The 21,228-nt window shown below is 42.6% G+C and overlaps 1 protein-coding gene across 4 annotated transcripts in view; it reads left to right on the forward strand.

Annotated features, from left to right (window-relative positions):
• The first annotated feature begins 2,693 nt into the window (after window positions 1-2,693).
• MKLN1 (muskelin 1) overlaps window positions 2,694-21,228 on the forward strand; it is a 92,509-nt gene continuing 73,974 nt past the window's right edge. Inside the window, exons 1-2 of one of the 4 annotated variants that reach the window (XM_079303976.1) lie at window positions 2,694-2,828; window positions 17,009-17,078. In XM_079303976.1, coding sequence (XP_079160102.1) covers window positions 2,734-2,828; window positions 17,009-17,078 — 165 coding nt within the window. In that variant the 5' untranslated portion in view covers window positions 2,694-2,733. The remainder of the gene's footprint in view (window positions 2,829-17,008; window positions 17,079-21,228) is intronic. The other 3 variants (XM_079303977.1, XM_079303978.1, XM_079303979.1) reach the window with 3 other exon arrangements.

Genomic DNA, 21,228 nt, shown 5'->3' on the forward strand with positions numbered 1-21,228 from the left:
TTTCTACAACTCCATATCAGGAGGGGGCAGCCAGGTGAGGTGTCTGCTCCCAGCAATAAGATGAGAGGAAATGGCCACAAGTTCTCCCAGAAGAGCTTTAGATTGGGCATTATGCAAAATTTCTTCACTGAAAGTGTTGTCAAGCACTGAAACAGCTGCTCTGGGTAGTGGTGGAATTACCATCCCTATAGTGTTTAAAAATCTTGTAGATGTGGCACTTGGGGATATAGTTTAGTGGGGATTTGGCATTGTTTGATAGTTTTAGAGGTCTTTTCCAACCTTAAGGATTCTGTGATTCTATGTGTAAGTGCCCTCCTTATGGTACTTTCTGGAGCAATGGTCTCAGTCACTGCTGGAGGCAGGATGAGGCATGTTGGTGCCATTGGGCTCCCCACATTCCTCAGATCCAGTGTTACATTGGCAGAGCAAGCACAGCACAGGCCTGGACCAGCACAGTGGGGTTCACTTACTTGTGTTTTCTGAGTTTTCTCTCCCTCTTCCAAGACCCTGCCACCAGCTGGGCTCCAGCAGCTGCCCTGGTTGGGATACAGAGAGCTCATCCAGAGGCTGCAGAGTGTCCAAATCTGCAGCACAACACTGCCCTGCACATCATGCTCCTCCCCACCATGCTCTGTCCACTCAGAGTGTGGAAAAAAACTCTTCTTCAGCAGCCACTGGTAACTGCACAGGACTGGGCAGGCTGAGCTGGAAGGACCAGAGGGCTCAGTTTGCAGCTTTGGATTGCTCTGCTTCTTCACAGCCTTCCCTGCTGCTTGTGCTGCAGATGAATAAAGATTTTCCAGGGCTGTCAGTACTGTGTATTTCACCAGCATTCCTTTCACTTTAAGTCCAAAATGTGCTAAAAATACGCTGGCTTGGCATCCAGGTCTTGATTCAAGTGGTAACAGGATATTGGGCAGAGAAATCCTGGGGTGGTTTCACTGTGCAGCAGTGAGCTGCTGCCTCTTCCTCCTTTTCCTCCTCCTCCTGGCTGCTGCAGGGCTCTTACCCCCACTCTAAATCCCCTAAATTTCACATTCAGAGGTCACAGGTTTCACAAGGCATCGCTCCCCTTGGGCTGGTTTTTAGCAAGGTTCTGAATACTGAGGTGGCATGTCTCCCTCTGAGGTTGGGAGTATATTACCAGCAAAGTTTTTGTTGTATTGCTCCTGTGGTAATTTCAGGAGGGGAGCTGGAGCTGGGATAAATGAAGTCTGAAATGCCACAGGAAGGCCACAAACTTCAAAAGGCCTCGTTAGTGAAGCAGCAGAAGGAGATGTGGATGTTTGTGCCTCATCCATGGATTCTGTTGTGCTGTTGCTGAGCCGTGTGGCTTTGATAGCAGTGAAAACACAGCAAACCCCCCTCTGGGAAGGGGTCTTGAGATGAAGTGCTTTCTGCTCCCCCTCACTTTTGAAACACCCAGTTGATGTTCAGCCTTCAAGGCTGCTGAGCGAGTTTTTCATCCGCAGGCAGATTTTGCTGCCACATTCTCACTCACTTTCCTAAAATAAAGGGGAAAAAAAAAAAAAAAAAAAAGAATCCTAGTGCTAATTTAATCTAGCCAGGCATCCTGCTGTCCTGCCTCATAATATCTCTCCAATCTGTCATTTCCAACAGACAGTGGTTTACTGGTTTGGCTTTTTTTTTTTTTTTCCCTCCCCCTGGTCTTGAAATATCTTTTTTTCTTTCTCAAGTAGCCCAGAGCTCCCCCAGGGGTGTCCCAATTTCCCCCCTTACTTTGGAGGCTCTGGATGAAAACATCTCCCTTCCTCAGGAAAAACCTTGCAACAGCTTCAGACAGAGAGAAGCTTGTCAAAGAATCCCCAGTTTATGTGCTGTTACTGTCGTTGCTGCATTGATGGTTGGACTTGATGGTCTTTTCCAACCTTAGCAATTTTATGATTCCAGGAATCAGTGTAGGATCGAACCTCAATGGGTTTCTCTTGATCCCTTTCTGAATCCCACCTGCATGGAGTCAGGGAACGAGCGTTTATTTTGCTAATTAACACTCTCAGCTCACCTGAGCCCCTCAGGGCATCCCTCTGGAGCCTCATGGGGCACCCCCTGAGCCCCTCATCCCCACAGTGCATTCCCCAAACTTCTCAGCTCACCTCAAACCCTTGAGGCATCCTTGACCCCCTCAGGGTATCCCACAGCCCCTCCGAACCTCTCAGGCCACCTCAGGTCCATGGAGCATCCTCTGAGACCCTCAGAGTGTCCCCTCAGACCCACAGCCCCTCTCAGCACCCCCTCATACCCATCGCCCCTCCGAGGCCCTCAGGACACCTCAGCTCCATGGAGCATTCTCTGAGACCCTCAGGGCACCCCCTCAGACTCACATCCCCTCCCAGCCTCTCAGGCCACCTCACGTCCATAGGGCATCCTCTGAGACTCTCAGGGTGTCCCTCTCAGACCCACAGCCCTCCGAGCCCTTCAGAGTGTCCCCTCAGACCCACAGCCCTCCGAGCCCCTCAGAGTGCCCCCCTCAGACCCACAGCCCTCCGAGCCCCTCAGGGCACTCCCTCAGCCCCTCTGAGCACCCCTGAACCCCTCACGGCATCTCAGCCCCAGGGAAAAGCGCCCGAACCCCACGGAGCGGCCCCTCAGCCGCTCCCCGAACCCCACGGAGCGACCCCACCCCCGCCGGCGCGGCCCCTTTAAGAGCGCGGCCCCTTTAAGAGCTCGGCCCCGCCCCCCGCGGTCGCTGCCGGGGCCGCTGCTGACAACAAGATGGCGGCGGCGGCGGGTCCGGCGGGCGCTGAGAGCCGCGTGTTGGGCTACAGCCTGCACCGCTGGAGCAGCTTCTCCTCCACTTACTTGCCCGAGTGAGTGCCAGGCTCGGCGCCGTGCGTGGAACGCGCTCCGGGCTCGGGTTTGGGGGTGGCCGGGCGGCTGGGCCTGTGTGGGGCCTGCGCGGGCCCCGCGCTGAGGCCTGCGCGGAGAGGCCGCGGCAGTGGGAGCGGGACAGGAGCGGTGTGCGAGCGGCGTTCTGTGTGTCACAGGGCTCCGTGCGGCAGATTTGGGGGGACCATGTGTGAGCAGGGTCTCTGCAGCAGAGTTTGGGTGGCTGTGTGTGAGAGGGTTCTCTTCAGCAGGGCTGCGTTTGACAGAGGTGTGTGCTGCAGGACTTGGGGGTGTTAGTGGGGCAGGAGCCCCTCAGCAGGGCGGGAGGTTCAGGGACAGGGCACCATCACTCGGGGCTGTGTCTGGGAGGTGGTTCATGAAGAGATTTGGGGGGAGTTGCGTGGGGCAGAGGGTCTGGGCTTGCAGGTTTGGTGTGATGAGTTAGATGGGGAGACCTGGAGAGTCAGGTTTGGGGGGTAGGTTCAGCACGAGGTACGGGCAAAGGAAGGTTACAGCTAAAGAGAAGAAGCTGATCCCGGCTTTGGGTGCTGCTGTGGGAGAGGCTGAGCCCGGCTTTGGGTGCTGTTGTGGGGGAGGCTGAGCCCGGCTTTGGGTGCTGCTGTGGGAGAGGCTGAGCCCGGCTTTGGGTGCTGCTGTGGGAGAGGCTGAGCCCGGCTTTGGGTGCTGCTGTGGGAGAGGCTGAGCCCGGCTTTGGGTGCTGCTGTGGGAGAGGCTGAGCCCGGCTTTGGGTGCTGCTGTGGGGGAGAGGCTGAGCCCGGCTTTGGGTGCTGCTGGGGGAGAGGCTGAGCCCGGCTTTGGGTGCTGCTGTGGGGGAGAGGCTGAGCCCGGCTTTGGGTGCTGCTGTGGGAGAGGCTGAGCCCGGCTTTGGGTGCTGCTGTGGGAGAGGCTGCTCAGTTGGTGGGTGAAACAAGGAGAAGGGTCAGTGCCCCTCCTGCCCCGCCCTGCCTCTGGCAGGTGCCTGCGGGCTCTGTGTTTTTTGGCAGCTGGGCATCCTCTCCTGCCCCTGACCCATGGCATGCTGAGCTGTGTCACTCCCATTTTAGGGGAAGGGTGTCACTGCTGCCCTAATCGCCTGCCTTTAGGAATTTGGGGTTGGCAGGAGCTGTTACAGCCATTGGCTTGTGCTGCTGTACCAACTCATCCCATCCTCTGTTGACCATATGGCATCCAGCTGCAGCCTGTGGGATTCCTCTGTTGCTGAGCCAAGTTTGGAGTGATCACAGCGTGGTTTAGGTGTGATGTTTTTGGTATACACCTTGTGGATAAGCCATCCTTGGTGCTGTAATTCGGGAGGACTGCTGGGGTCACAGCACAACGAGGTCATTATGGGCTGTTGAGACTCATCTGATCATTGATTGTCCTGCATTTACTGACCTTTGATTGATGTATCCTGAATTTACCTGCTGTCAACAAGTGACAGAGTTGCCTTAGTTGTTAATTATTAATATCCTCAATTATCTCCACTTTCCAAAATCAGGCAAACCTCTAAAAACAGGTTTTTAACTAAACTCCAAATTGTTTTGTTTTTCTGTATGTTTTCTGGGTTAGATGTGAAAAAGAACTGGTTTCTTTTCTAATTGGTAATCTTTGGTGATAATTAAGCCATCCCTTTACCTTTCCTGTTAAAACAGCTTGCCCTTAGGGTGCCTCTTCCAAGTCTCTGATGGTCTTGTAGTTATTTCTACAGGCATTTCTGGCTTTTAAAATCTTATTAAAGTGTTGGTCCCTGAGGAGAGGGGTGACAGTCCATTATTGATCTCAGTGATGCTATATAAACACAGAGTATTGTCTTTCTCCTTGGTATTCCTTTCCAAGGCTCCCATTAGTCCCTTTTGCTACAGACTCGTGTCAGGAATTAATGTTCACGTGGCATCTGCAGTGCTGCCCAAAGTCCTTAATGCCTTCCCTGATACAAATTCCCATTCCTGTTGCTGGGCTGGTATTTAACAATAACAATTGTGTGACCTTGCATTTTGTTGTTTTTAAGATGTTATTTAAAAGTGCTTGTCATCAGTGAAAACAATTTTATCTGCTTTTAAGCACTATGATCCCAGCAATGGGGTTGTTCTCTAGTGTGCTGACCTTGGTCTGAGGGATTCTGGTCCTCATGTGCTGTCTTGCTATGGAAGTTTTGGTTTTTGCTTGCTAACTTTTTATTCCCATGGTCTGGGAGAGAGCTGGAATATAGTCTGAATTGGAAAGGAGAGGCTTTGACCTGTGATTTGTGATCAGCCTCTCAAAAAGAGAAAGTTTAACAAGAAATATATGGGAGGGTGGGTTTTTGGGGATGGACTGAAGATGGAAATCTTGAAAATTGCTGGGACAAGACCATAACACCCTGTGGGATGAACATGCACATAGAACTAAAGGTTGTCCTAGTATTTAATATGTAGAACAAAATGATGCTTGTCTGGAAGAACTTGATCTTTGAGGATGTTTTCCAACCTACATGATTCTATGACATTGGGAATTCAGGTTATACTGTAGTTTAAATGGGTTTGCTGGCATAGCTAGAAAGAAACCACTTTAACCTTGAAGGAGAGGCTCTGCCCTCATGTATGTAGGAATGAATATACAGCTTATTAAATATTATTGCTTCTTGTTGGGAGTTGTGGTCTTGCAGGCAAAGTGCTCAGGGAGGAGCAGCAGAGGAATTAAGCATGATTTAAACACATGCCTTAAGTAGTTGTATGGTTTTAAATGTAAAACAAAGTTATGGAATGTAAAACTTTCATCACTGCTGATCAGGGAAGAAATCAGATGTCTGGTGACATCTCACCTGCTTATGTGATGCTGAACTGACATTGAAACTTTTCAGAACACTGAAGTCATCTGATAACCTCACTTTTAATTAAAAAAAGCCTAAACAGAGTAAAACAAAAAGTGTTTTTCAAAGACCTTTCTGGTCATACTCTAGTTGAGGATCAGTAGTCTGTTGAAAAACATTAATTTTCTTTCAGTGACAGAGAAACTTCCTCTGCTGAATGCCAGTGTCATTCCTCTTGCATTTGGTGATGGCACTGGAGGATTACTTAGTGCTGGATCCACTTTCTGGCAGTTTTACCAGTGCTTCAGCTACCTGCATGTTTGCAAGGACCTGTCCAGACATTAAGTGAGGATTGTCTTAATGAAAAGAAGTAGTTCTCCTGTTTTTCATGTCACTGGAATTGTTGTCTATTGGTTTGTACCAGCAAGAAGACTTTAGGAAGAGAATTGATCCAAGAGGGAATTTGTTGTTGAAACATCTGTTGTTTCCAGAGATGCTCTGCCTGTGCAGAGGCACTGGTGCATTGAGAGGCTTCATCTTATCCAACTTGGAAAATGATCAGCCCAGCCCATTGCCTGAGCTCTGTCAGATCCATTCCTTGCTCTCCAAGGTTCCTTCCCAAAGGAATGGAGCCTCAGGGGAAGCTGCTCCCTGCCTCACAGGGGACTGACCCAGTACTGGCAGTGACTCCAGTGGCACAAATGAGTGCTGGTGTCTTTAGACATGAGCAGAGACAGGGAGATGGGCTTCATTCCTCTCCCTTCTCTGCCCTCCTGCAGGAAGTCATGAGCTCAATCACTTGGTTTCTTTCTGGACTAGGAGGGAATAAAGTTATAGAAGGTAATGCATGCCTTGCACCTACTTGTTTTTGGTTTTTTCTGGTAGGAAACAGAACCAAAAGCTCTTGCTCTCCACTGAGAGAAGCACTTCATATCTGACTTTTTTAGTGGCCTGTTTCTGTACCTGCTTCAGTTTGAACTTCCTCCTGAGGTGAAGTGCTGTGCTCTGTGCAATGGCAGCTGTGTACTCTGTTTTTATTGCCAGATGACTTTATCCTGGGGCTGTGGGTTCCAGTGGCTGCATCAGCCTCATGGCATTTTGTGTTTGGTAGTGCACTCAGGTCCTTCTGTCACTGTTTTATACAGCTGAAATCCCACTTCAGACACTAACAAGAGCTTTTTGCTGTGTTCCTCTATTCACATACTTTAGTGAGGAATGTTCATCCTGTTTCTGTTCCTCAAATTTTTAGTCCTTCAGGTTTCCCTGTATGAAATCTCTGTAGAGGAGGATCAGTATGTTTCCTGTGTTTGACTTCAGGATTTTTAATTAGCATTTTGTTTATTTCTTGTGCTAAGGTTGTTATTAAGAATATAAATTAAGATTGTTAATGGTATTTAATTATCAGATAAGAAACCAATCTCTTAGTTGGTGTCACTTTTTCACTGCAACTCACTTTTATCTATTTTACAGTCAATTTCAGTTTTTCAGAGAATTCCAGTCTTCTCCAGTTTGATGCATGGAGTGGTGTCATATGGTGAAGACTGAATAACTCTGTTTCTTTCTAGGCAGTGTCCTGGAACAGGGAAAAATCCAGTTGATTTGTTAAAATACACTCAAAATAATTTTATTCGTTGGTTCTGTGTTTTTCCATCAAACTAAGGGAAGAAAACTTAGTGGAAGATACTTTGATAGTAAAATATGAGTGACTCATAGGCTTTTAAAGTGTAATTGCAATATTTTTTACTTTCTAGTTATGAACCAGCAGGTTCCTGGCCAGACTAAAATGCACTTCTGTAGTGATCTGCTCTGAAAGAAGTTTACTGTAATCTTTCAAATCTTGCAAAACCTTAGCAAGAAAGTGAAGAGAGCACATGTAGCAAACTTCTTGGGGTAAAGTCCAGAAGGATTAAAAACAACAAGCCTAAACAAACAAACAAAAAACCCCAGGTGGAAAATAACCTGAATTCCAGCTCCTGTGATCACTGAGATTTTTGTAATAGGAATAAAACATGTGTTTGTGGCCAGTGAATTGTGGTTCTCTGTTTCTGAAACTGATGACTCAGATCTGTACTTTAGAGGTTCATAAATGTCTTTGTAGATGCATCCAGCTCTTGAAGAATCTCATGTTCAAGCTGAGATCAGTCATGACTAATGAAAAGGTTTATTTTTAATATTATGTTCCCTGAGCCCAAGCTCTGTTTCCTTTACAAGGTGAGGATACCTTCTGCTGAGGTCTAAGCAGATTAAAGCCATCTAAACCAGACCCCAGTGGTGGAAGAGTTGTAGAACTGTGACTTTGGAGGTTTTTTTGCACCAATAATAAGCATTAATGTACTTTTTTCAGCTTAAATTGTTAGCATTTCTAGCTTTACTTCAGTATTTTGAGATAGCCAATCACTTTGCTTGTTGTAATTGTTTTACCTTTAGGTATGGAAGGCAAACAGGCACAGGGCTGGCTCTGTAACTGCTGATTACTTTCACTAGTGATCAATACTTGCCACAGTTATTAAAATAAACAGGGAATGCAAACCCTGCCTAACCAGTGAGCTCACCCACTCCTTTGCTCTCAGCTGAGCCCTGTGTATAGAAGTGCTCTCAGTTTTGCTTTTTGTCCTTTCTAGTGGCTGCTGGAAAATATTTTTTTCCCCTCTGCTTGTTTGTGTGGACTTTCTGGATGTTTCTAGACAACCTCATGAACATTCTGACAGGCATTTTCCCCTCTTGTTTACATCACTTCTGTAGCCTAGGATTTTTCTGTGAGTGCTGAAATTCAGTGTTTTCAGAGTAAAATATTTCTGTAGAAAATAAAGCTGCTTACAGACTGAATACATAACTATAAAATGCTTCTTTGGTATCTGATCAAGTTAACTAGTGAGAAAGAAAAATGTCAGAGGTGGAGGCATTAAAAAAAAAAAATCACAAAATTATGAAGTTATGAGGAATTAGGAGTTGTGATATCTCTTACTCCCCAGGTAAAAGCACAGGTGCTGTAGTATCAGGAGAAATCTCATTAGGCTCCAGTTAAAATATAGACATTATTTAAGAGATTAGACAGGTTTATTCACTGGCAGAAGGAGGAAGGTGAAATGCTAATTGCTCAGGTTCCCTGGTGTGCCCAACCTGGCAGAACCTGTAGTGCTCTGATGTACAGCCTATTCTGGGATGGCATTTTACAGGAGCATTAAGAATGTAAAATTTTCATAGGAGGTGTTAACATCATCAGATTGTGGATAATTTACTGTGTATGTGGCTGTATAGCCTGTGAGCTTAATAAAAGTTTTCCAACCTTTAATTACTAATTACTGGTTTAAAGACTAACTAGTTATTGGGGCAGAGCTTTCCTTGGGAGAAATGTTGTTGCTCAGGCATCATGTGCAGTCTGCTTGATTTTCTTTCTTAATGGCAAAGAATATGGGTTTTCATTCTGTACATTCATTTATCAGATTGCTGGTGGAATGGTCAGGTTTATCACCACCATCAGTTTTGTGATCTGATCCTGATTTTTTTGCTGAGATTAAGTGGTCTGGGTAGCACTGATTATGTCATGTACATAGATGGTGATTTGTTCCAAAGCAAGCCAGTGCTTGACTTTAATTACACTTTCATATAAACCTGTAAACCCAGATGTAATTTGTTTTTTTTGCCTGTTGAATTTTGTGAGAGGGGTGAGCTGTAAGTTCACTGGGTCTGAATTCCTCAATACACCAGTTACTGGAAAGGAGGAGGAGCCCTGAAGATGTAGAGTGGCTTGTTGCTTTAGGTAGTTGCTATTTCAGTCATTACTTGCAACTCAGTGTGCATAATCCTTGAGAAATTATTTCCTGGATCAACTTTGAATCAAGGAGCACAACCATCTATTTAAGTTAAGGACAGCAGCCTGCACATCTGAATTTAAACTGCAGGAGCAGACTGGCTAATAACACTTGCTCTTCCTCTGCTGGCACCTTCTGCTGTTCCTGGAAAAGGACAGGATCTTCATCATGGATAAAAATTGTGCTCTGGTTAGTTTGAATTTGGTGGTGTTTTCCTTGGTCTTCCCTGCCTTTCCTCCTGAGACTGGCTGGGTTCATAATGTCATGCTCAAGCTTTGGGAAGGTGCCTGAAAAAACATTGTAACTCCATTTAGGACATGACCTGTATTTTTTTGGAATCCTTTTCTGTGGGTACATAGTTTAAACAGCATTTGGCTGTTATGGTAATTATATTTAAACAGCAATTTCCTAGCCTGTTCTGGAATTGAAAGTTTTGTTAGTAAAGAGATGCTCTTAACACAGTGTTAAATTGGAGGTAAAAATTTGGTTTAGGTAAATTGACCTGTGAATAAGGAACTGATGAATGAGTTCCCACTCCACCCTTATGTGACAGTGTACTACAGCAACTTTCAATTTTGTCTTCTAAAAATCCTGGTTTCTGCTACAGGGTTTGGAAGCTGCCAAATATGGAAGTAATTTTGGCCTGGGAACTGCTGTATCCTTTAGCATGAATTATGTATATTGATCCAAAATAAGGAATTATTCCCTAATGTAATCCTGGGTCAAATGTTTGACCTGTACTGTGTTTTTCCTCATAACCAGCATTTAACAGTCTGATACTTCCTTGTTTTCCCAGATCAGTATTTTGTCTTCTACATTCCATGAGTTGCACTGTCAGTGAGAGAAACTTAATTCTGAAAGGAAGGCTGTGAAAGTTTTCCTACCTGGAACCAGGAGGCATTTTCCATAGAGTTTTGTTGGAAAAATCTCCAAACCTGACATCAATTTGGGCATGAGGGAGATTCAGTCTGTTTTTTTGAACATAGTCTGCTTTAAATTCTTTTACAGGCATCAGTTTTTTGGGTGAACTTTTACTGGGTGTGAGGTTACAGTGCTGATGAGTACTAAAGATGTGTTTATGGCTTACATTAGTAATGTATATCTTTACATGTAATCACTGAGTCTGGTTTTATGGCTTCCCCTGAGTGAAATTATTGCAGATATTGTGGAATAGAAGAGCATCCTTGCACTGTTGTGAAATCGTGGAAGACCTTGATCTACTTCCTGGCCTTCACTAAGTTTTTCCATATGTGCATTAGTCAAACAAAAATACTCTACTGAGGTTGTGATGCTTCCAAAATACAGCACAAGGAATTTACATAGATGGGCTGCTTTCCTCTAATCTACTTAAAAAAGATCTGTTCCATCCCAAGAAAATATTTTTGGCAATGAGAAGTGAGCAGTGCTGAAGTGGGCTGCTCCACCAGAACTGTGGTACATTTGGAAAGTCAAAGTTCAGTGATTTTGCTGTGATTGCTGGCAGTTGAAATCCCTATGTTCACACACAATCCAAACTATTTTCAAGCTAGATAGGAGATTTTCTCAAAATGAAAACTGAACGTTGTTATCCAGTGATTGTCAGTGCTGATGTTTTAAAGTTTGGGAGATTTTATTCCAGTGTTTTATCTGTTGGCTACAAATTCAGTCAACTGAAGAATGTAATCTCTTCATCTTTTTCCTTGAGTCTTGAAGGGCAGAATTCATGCTATTCTTGGTCTCTTTATTAAGCCAGGGATTTATTTCTACTCAGGGAGTCTTCTGGTATCTTAACCTAGGCTTGGTTAAAAGGTTGGAATTCAGATATCCTTGCTTAAATATCCTTATTGAGGATAATAATATGTACAGGTGAACACAGAGTATGAAATGAATAAAAGAAGCTGCATCAGATGATCTTACAATCACTGAGTTCACTAATATCACTAATTTTTTAAGTTATTTTCTTTAAAAAAGCAGATAGACATTAATTAAAGTACATAGAAAAGATTTGTTGTAGTGATCTAAGAGTTATTAAATTTAAACCTAAAGACAGTGCAGGGAGAGAATGAACCTTGGTAATTTTTCAAGCTTAGAAGATTCTCAGCATCACTTAGCAGTGAAATTGCATCTAAACTATAATCCCTAAATGTTGGGACAATTAGGCTGGTAATCATCTGTGATGTGTGAAGTTACTGTGGCTACCAACATGAGTAAATAAGCCTGACTTTATTTTTTCTCCTGTTTGTTTTTCCTCTGTGCTAATACTGATATTCCCAGCCTGGAGCTGGGAGCTTTTGCCACCAAGGATTTGAATCTCTCAGTGATACAGTCAAAAGTTTAATCCGTGATTTAGGGTTGAGTGTCACTGGAATAGAAGTTATTTACTGGGCTGGGATAACTTGGAAATGACCTCAAGAGTTGCCAGGGGAGAGTTTAGATTGGATATCAGGAAGGGATTCTTCACCAAAAGGGTTGTCCAGCACTGCCCAGAGCAGTGGTGGAGTCACCATTCCTGGAGGGATTTTAAAGACATGTGGATGTGGCACTTGGGGACATGGTTTAGCAGTGGCCTTGGCAGTGCTGGTTTAATGGTTGGACTGATGATCTGAGGGCTTTCCCAACCCCAAGTGATTCTGTGACTTCCTGCCTACCCTGCTGCAGTTTTAGTCACTATTAATACTACTTCAATTCCTGTATGTCTCGAGGAAGAGCTGATGAATGAAAAAAGTTTTTGAAAGTCTTAACTAGATGAGGGGAGAAAAAACAAAAAGTATTTCCTAACTTTCCTTACTGGAAATGTTTGTGACAGGGTCATTTAGCATTTAAGAAGCATTTTGGCTGGTCTGGCAGTGATGGTAGGCAGCTTAAAAAACAGAATTAAGCTTTTCATTGAAAAAATTGAGAACCTGATTATAATTGGGCTGTTTCTAGGCCAGAGCTAAGTAATGTCAGGTTTGTTGTCCAGTATAGTCAGCTGTGATCTGAATATATTTCTGTAATATTTCTAAATTCTTTAGTTTATTTTTGTAATGCTGTTTTTATTAAGCTATATTGTTTTTGATAGAAATAGGTTTATAATATACTGGGTGAAAGTGTGAGACTGCTAAGGAAATGAAACAACTGAGCAGAAGTTGGCCAATCTCATGACATTATTATATTGAAAACTGTGCACTCCTGTACATGTTCTATTCAAACTTTGTTTTGCTATGCAAGAGGTTGTAAAAAAGCAACCCCAAAACCTACACTTTTTTTCCTGAATGGATCTGCATAATAACTGTCTGCATGATAACTTAACATGCTTTTACTGTGTTTCAATTAGATGTTTTCATGTCTTGATGTTCTTCTGCCACTCTTAGCAGAGAACTTTTCCAGTGAGAGGGAGAGAAGCTGTAGCAGAACCTAAAAAGTGTTTTTTGACTTGGCTTTAGATGACAGCCATAGGTACATGCAGGTTTTCAAACATTGCAGCCAGGTGGTTGGAAACCAGCATGGCTTATAGTGAGTTATGGGAGTTGCAGGAGAAAAAAAAAAAAAACAAACTTTAGTTTTTTCCAGATCGATTGGGTTTTTAGGTGATAAGTAATTTTTTCCCCCCTTGTTTTTCTTGGTTAAGGCTGTGTGTACATTCCAGTGTCCAGGCTGGGCAGGATTATCTCTGTGGATGCTTTCTGCTGGCTGCTGTCAGAGTTCTGCATGTTTGGGATAGTTTGGTCCACCACGTCTTACAGTGGACTTGATGGAAATTCTACTCTGTGTATTCCAGTTGCTATGCTCTTCCCAATCTCTTTTGGGATGGTTGTAGGAAAAACTGAAGGAATCATCACATGGACAGCCCTGGAGCAAGTATTTAGTCCATTTCCAGCCAGTCTGTGTTTTCCTAGCACTCCAAGTGCAGTGTAATGGTGTGGTGGCTCTGTGGTATTGAAGAAGAAATCTGAGTTCCAAGTCCTCTCAGTAGAGCCTGTGCCCTTTCCTGCTCAGCTGCTCTCTGAAGAGCCATGTGAATGTGCCAAGCAAAGAGAGTGTTTAGGATTTGTTTATTCTTAAAGACTCATTCCTAAAGTCATGGATTTCCCTAATAGCAGCTCCATGGAAATATTTAGGTTAGATGCAAATTTTAGCTGCCTTAAACCTAATTAGCAGCGTATTCTGCAAAGTCATCTTATTTCTCTCTTCTCCACTGGAGCAAAGGAAAACTCTCCCTTAGTGATTGTCATGCCTGAACCCACAGAGCTCTTTGTACAGAGAAGTCCCCAGGTCGTGGGGACATCTCTGTCATTCCAGCAGAGATCAGCCAACTGTGGGCACAAAGGATATGACCATTTCTGGGTTGGTAAAAGGAAAAATTATCTCCTTCCAGCAGTTGTGAGACCAGTGTCTGCCCGGGTAATAAAAAGAAACTTGCACTGTGCTCTGCCAAGAGCTTTCTGCATGGAGCCATCCAATTTTTAGCTATGAATGCTTACAGTAAGGCTTAGCTGCTGATAGCTGTGCAGGCAGCCAGGTTAGAAAATGAGGCACACCAGGGCTGCCTCTGGAATTGCTTGTGGTGTTAATAATAATAAAATGGCCCCTCCTGCTTTGCTTCTCATAGCAGAGGTGCCACGTCATCTCTTTTTTTTTAGTACTTTCTTACCAGTGGGAAGGGGGGATTGGGAGTTCACTCCAGTGGGAACCCCTTTTCCCAATCTAACTGCTCATCTTTCAGGCTCAGTTTGTGCTGGTATGAGCTGATCTGACGAAATAAGTTATTTATGCAAATCTTTATTATAGCTGCTGGTGTAGGGAGGGGGAGGATCCTTTGCAAGTGGGTGGGATGGTCCCTTTGGCAGTGTTGCAGATTCATGCCAGACTTGATCTTGTATCCACAGCTGATGATGATAAGTTATCTCAAACCACGTTTAATGGGATGCTTTTTTCACAGGAAAAGCTTGTGTAAACCCATCGGTACTTGTGGTAGCTCGAGGGCTTACAAATACCCTCTTTTTTATTTATTTATTTTTTTTTTTTTAATGTCTTGTGAAAATAGCATGGGAAGTCATTGTGTTAATGGAATTTTCACTTCTCAGATTTTAATCTAGGTGTCATATCTGCAAAGCCTCCCTCCGGGTGCTGTGTAGGAGTTTTGTGATGTCCAGAAAAAGGGCTTTACATGGAAAAAGACATCTGCTGTTAGGACATGAGTTTGTTTGTTTTTTATTGCCTCATGGCTGGTGCAGTGCTTGGATTCCTCCAGATCCATGAATTTTCCTCAACTGTTATGGCAAATCTGCTTTGTTCATATGGACTTAGGTCTTCACTGTTTGTTGAATCTTAATAAGTTAATAACCCATGTATTTTAACATTTCTAACTCCATTGATACTGCTATCTTTATCTTTCACGTCTCTTTTTAGCCTTTATTTTGTGTGAGCTGCCTGTTCCTTTTCTCTCTCTATGGAACGATTTTTATCTGGTCTAGCTGTACTGATTGAGATCTTCCTTGGTTGTGGCAAATCTTTGACCTGGAGAAGCAAACAAATCTATTTCTAAAAATATGGTATTTGGGATCTGTCCCAGGTACAAAATGCCTCTTTCCAGCTGGGCATTATCTGACCATGCAGCAGTGCCAATTCCTGCGAGTGTTGCTCAATGTACGAAGAGTTTATTGTCTAATGTTTAAACAAATGTAATGGAATCATAAATAAAATTTATTCCGTAGGATAACTTGTCTTGTGTTCCAGGATTAGGATAAAGTTCCAAAAAGGAGAAAAGCCATACAGCATTATCTAATTTTATCTGCCTTTTTATCCCTAATGTATTTAATATAAGATACGTATCTTTAAGTTTAGCATTTTTTTTTCTCTCCAGATACTAAGAGGTATTAAGAATTTATTAAATACCAAGTCTTGTCTGTGGCATGGTACAGAAGACTGCAGGTGATTCTTCTCCAAAGCAAGTGTCTTGTGGTTTCTAATGGTGACTTAGCTTTCAGACTGGCAGCTTTTATTAGAAATTTGTGTCTCAGTTCCCAAATTCTTCCCTTTGCTTAGAGCCATTTGTTTTGTCCCAGTTGTAATTCAAGACAGTGCCAGGTTTTCTCTTGGAACTGATCCTCTTTGCACTGCAGATGATGTTCTTAGCTGGATGTTGAGTTATGTAGAGCCATGTTTTTTGTGTTTGATGGGATTGGAGCAGAGGGCAGTGCTGTTCCATTGCATTTTCCCAAGTGGGGATGGGTGAATAATGCAGCCACAGACCTGGGTCGCTGCTGGTGTGGCTGTGTTAATAAATACTGTGCTATGATGGGAATCAGCTAAAAGGAGAGGGAACTGCACTTTTATTCCTGCACTGTGTGAAAATCCGGAGGTGTTCTCCAAGCCTGTGCATAGACACAGCCACTTGGCCAGCTCTCAAAAGTGTTCAGATTTAAGAGGCCACCCTGGTGTGGCTGCTGGCCCTGTCCCTTGTCTCATGGTGGGACTGCCTGGATACTGTTGCCACTGTGGTGATTTTGGGCTGCCCAGTGTGGAAAAAGCCAGCTAATTTTTGTCTGGTAATGCTCAACCTCTGACTTAACCTCATTCCCTTTGGAGCTTTCATTGGAGCACTTTTTCCTCCAGCCCTTTGTAGTAATCCAGATGCTCGTGTTCTTTTCCTCCTACACAGCAGATGGAGATGGCAGAAGCCTTTTGATGACTGTTTCCTTCTTTTTACATAAGTTTTATGAGCTGACAAGTTCGTTAGTTGGAAGTGGTGGAGCTCACAAGCCCTGTCCAGCAGGTGGTGCATTGTCACCTTGCCAATAATTATATGTATTTTAGGGATTTTTAGTTAGTTTTTTTTTTTTTTTTGTTTTGTTTTTAGTTTAATCTGGGATGTGAGCTTTACTGCATGGTTATGGAAGAGAAAGCAGATGTGTCATGTAACTTTCATGATGGATTGGTTTCATTTTAGCCAAAAAACAACTATTTTGAATTTATTAAATACCAGAGTGTTGTGCTATTTCAAAGTGAAGAAAGAAACTCGGTTTTGCTGTTGAAGAGTTGAACTTCTGCTTGCTTATGTGTTGTTCTAGGCTTGTAGCTCTTGAAAAATACTTGTTAAAATTTGGCATGACTCGGGTGGTCATCTTTCTATGGTCCAGGAAAGCTTAAAGTGGGTTAGCAGCCCTCTGTCTCCCTTCCAGCATTGCCTATCTACTAAAGAAGAGTTTTTGGCTGACTAACCCTCCAGCTGCTCATCATTTCAACCTTATTGAAAAGTTCTTGCCCTACTGAGGTGTATAAACTCTTTTTTTCCACTTCATTACGGACTTAGGCCTATGTAAATTCATCTGTTTTACATTTATTTCACAATTTGAAGTTTTTTTTATTTCACAACTTGGAGCTCTGTTTCACAACCACAAAGCTTGAAGGCGTATTTTGATGGCTTCTGTGAAACAGTAATGTAGAAAATCTTTAATAAAGAAGGGGTAGAACCTGAATCTGTAGCTAATGATTTAGGCAGTTGTATGAGGATGTTACTGATCTGAATGTACAACACATTTATTTCAGATGTAAAATACGTAGCTGTTACTTAAATTACTTTTGGCTTCTTGTTTCTTAGGAATATCTTGGTGGATAGGCCAAATGATCAGTCCTCAAGATGGTCTTCAGAAAGCAATTATCCTCCCCAGGTAAGCTCCTGAATTTGTGCTGCTCTGTAGCTGTGTTGTACAATTTCATGTATACTGGGGATTTAATTTTAAATGTGGACTGCTGCTATTCACACTGACATATTTATAGGTTTCTTTCTCTGGGTAAAATGCAGGTTGTTGGTACATGAGATATTTACATTTCTAGCAATTTGTGATCCTTCTAGAAGTGCTTCATTGTGGGGGCAGTTTCAGGTTTCCTCCTTGGCAGTCGTGGTTGTGCTGGAAATAATCAATCCTTATGGTGAGATTAAGCTGCTAATGAGGCATGCAGGTCCCCCTTTGTCAGCACTACTGGAGGCTGGTGTAGGTTCTTGGCCTTCAATCCCAGATCTAAGGAGCTGCTGTTTGTTTCTCCTTACAGCACGTTCAGAAATGTGGCCTCTGGTTAGAAATACCCATGTTACCTCTTCTACTGGTTAAGCACTTTATTAAAATAAGATTTGTATTGATTTTAGCATCTAATTTGCTTTCTCACTATGATTAAGGCTGTTGGAATATCCAGAATATGCTTTTTCACTTTTTTTTTTCCTCCAGTGAATATTATCCTTTTCTCTGTGTTAGAGCTGTACCTTATTCTTAAATGGTTTGATCAGCTTCTATGTCTCTTATGCTGCTTGTTTTCAATTCTTTGTTTAAAGCACTGATACACAGCAGAGTGACTTGCACAGTGTCTCTTGTCATGCAAAGTTCTACTTATTTAATCCAAGCATTCCTCATCAGTGAAATCTCACAGGATTTTTCTCTAGGTAAATCTTGTTGCTTTGTTTTGGACTTGTGCTAAAAATCCAGAGTCTGCACTGGTGGCTCCCTAGAGCAGCAGGTCATCTGCTGCATCTGAAGAGCTTTCACCTGGATTTTCTGATCAATCCTTCTGTGTCATTATGTTTGTAAAATTAGATTTTTGGGTTTTTTAGAGGAGAAGGAAAGGTATCCTCTGTATTCCACTAACATGTTCCTTAAACCTGATTGTGAGAACTGATATTGATCCTCTTGATGCCTCTATGCATCTACTGCTCTTTGATTATTTTACTTATTTATATTTTGATAAACAATGTGGAATTTTAATCCATGGCCTGAAGCAGTTTAATCTATCTAGGAACTATGGATTGCAGAATAATGGGTATTGAGCATGGATTATATCCTAGCCTGTGTGCCATCCTTTACTTTCTGTCATGCAGGAGGCACATGTTTTTCTTGGTTTTTCTTGAGCCAACCCAAGACAGGGTTGCTTCATGGTGCATCTTTGGACTGGGTTTTTTTTCTGACATGTGCTCTTAGTTGTTGCTTAAATTCATTCTTTAATTTTCTGAGCTGTCATGAACATTCAGTCCTTTTAAAAATCTGATTCTGGCATGGAAACACACTTCTTGTAAGTGGATGCTTTAGAATATTCCAAATTTATACTTGAGTCTGACAAGGAGTGATGCAGGTTATACTCAGACATGTAGATTAAGCAGGGATTAATTAGAGTGGCAGCCTTCAGTACAAACCACATGGGCTTGTTAAAGAGATGTCTTCTAAAAATTTCATGTGTGTGAGTTGTGACCTGAATGGAGATCCTGTTGCAGAATGACTTGACTCCAACCCTGGAGAGTTGGGCACTGCTCTGCATGCTAAGCAAGGCATTTAACCCAAACTTGTTGGTAGGAGAGAGATGAAATAACACTGGCATTATCTCCCTGTGTGTCACATATCAAGACATATATTAGGTATCCAGAATTAAGGCCTGGGATTGAAAAAAAAAAAAGGTCCTCATGTGGCAACTGAGATTGGCAAGACAGTATTTGAGTTTTATTCTATTACTTAAAGACAAAACTAACAGAAAATGTGACTGGAAAAGACCATGTTGCTGCATCCTCTTCCTTGAATCTTTACATCTAATAATGAGAATATAAAATACTGTGTAGTTGCTCATGTGTTCAGCAAGCCATATCCTGAGCACTAAGATAGACAATGTATTTGCAGTGCCTTTATACTATATAAAGTACTATATATACACTATATACTGCAGCTAATGCTAATGGTTCTAATCTGAGTATTTAATTAGTCATGTAAAGCATTTTTTGCAGTTTAATTTCTCTGGTGAAAAATTAGCTGGAAAGAGGAAGTGGGGAATTAAAATCTTCAGAAGAGTGGTGTGTGCAAAGAATGCAGTTTTTGTTATTTCTGTGTATATAGAAACAGTTCCTATTTGTGTTGTCTCATACTTAAGAGATGAAAGAACTCCAGATTTGGTTGCATTTTGATCAAAATAGTTCTTGTACCTTGTCCATTGAAAGACTGCCAAATTAAATGCAGGAGAAACATTTATATAGGTGTTCTGCTTCCTTGGTTTTTTTCCCAGTGGCTGAAATTCTTACAGCAGAATCTTAGCTTGGAAAACTTCAGTTGAAACATTGAATGACTGGATTATAAATGTGGTAAGGAGACAATTTGGGGGAAAATCAAGTTGAATAATGTATATTCCTAAAGACTTCTAATCTCTGGAATAAATATCATAGATCCTATAGAAAATGAAGCTGGAAATCATTTTATAGGTGTTGTGTTGGCAGCTCTTCAGTTAAAAATTGGTCACTCGTGCAGTGACGCACTTGCTCAAGTGTGTGGGTGGCCATAATGGTCTGGACAGGAAGTGAACTAAAACTCAGGGAAATAAAGCTCTCCTTGTTCCCAGCTTTATTAGCTGAAACCAGGGTTAAGGCACAAAACAAGGACTGATGTGCATGCTCAATGGGAGATGTTTTCATAAACTCTGCAGCTCTGATTGCTCGTGTTTGTCTCCTCAGTGCCTCACCTTAATGCCAGGGTTTAGCAATTCCCTGCTGAGGTGATAAAGCTGTGCTGGCTTAGAGGTAAAAATATGAGTGAGTCCCTAAACACTGGTTTATTCCCTTCCCTCATTGACTGAAACAAAACCTTTCCTGACACCTTTTCTTTCAGAGCACATATCAGAAGAGCATAGGTAAAAATGTGTTCAGAAGCTCAGTGAAAAAGCAGTAAATGTGCTAAGTCCATACCAAACCTTTTTGAAAAGGGAAAGAAAATGAAAGTGGAAGTTGAAATGCTGCCACGTGACTATATTTAGTAAAGGGGTTTCCTGGCTTTGTGGGTATGGTAGAGTTAAATAATTCCTGTGGCCATGAAAGCTGCCAGTTGGTTATGAATGAGTGCCAGTGAAAGGAAATACATCTGACAGCTGTTTTTCTGTTTATTAAACTAGATATCTTTCTTGAGTCTTGAAATAGATGACCCAGAAATTATATATTTAATAACAAACCTGTTATGTAGTAACCTATTCAGGCAGGAGAGGGCTGATGGTTCTATTTTTAATTCTGTTCTCAGCTTACATTGAAAGTGTGAAGCAATGAGGCTGGTGATGCTGAAGACCATGGCTCTGTCAGAAAGGCTCATCCTGATGATTCTAGTGATGGTCTGATGTGGAAGACTGTGCAGAGCATTTAATTCCCCTGAGTGCCTTGATTAATAGCATGTAGAACAAAAGCATAGATTTTTATTTAGCCACCAACTTAATTGCAAGAGAAGTTGAGATGTTTGTGTTGTGGACAAGACAGCCCTTGTTATTTTGTGGGTTTTATTTTTACATGCAATTCAAGTTTCACTGTTTCCTAATTAAAAAAAACCAAAAAGCTTGAGCAGAACTGGTTAAAGAAATTGATAAAAGACAGTGTGAATCTAATTGTACAGGCAGCTTGTTTAGTGCAGTTTGGAATCTGGTTCAGCATATTTGATCACAGAATCAATTAGGTTGGAACAGACCCCTGAGATCAGAGTCCACCCTTTGACCAGTCACCACCTTCTCAGTGCCAGGGTCCAGTTAAATGCCACATCCAGCTGTTTCCTGGACACTTTCAGGGATGGTGCCTTCTCCACCTGCTCCCTGGGCAGCTCCTTCCAGTGTTGTGGAGGTGTGAATTTTGAACAGTTGAAGATCATAAAGTTATTGGCCTTGTCCAAATGGTTGGTTTCAGGTTTGCATCTGAAGGCCAGTTTTTCTCTGATTTCCATCCTGCTGTGTAGATTGTATCAGGAATCAATTTAAAGAACATTAATAAAATTTACACTCCATTGTGTGATGCTGCAGCCTGCATATGGTTGTCATCAAATGGTA

This window comes from Erithacus rubecula, assembly GCF_903797595.1.
Source record: "Erithacus rubecula genome assembly, chromosome: 4".
Lineage (NCBI taxonomy): Eukaryota > Metazoa > Chordata > Aves > Passeriformes > Muscicapidae > Erithacus > Erithacus rubecula.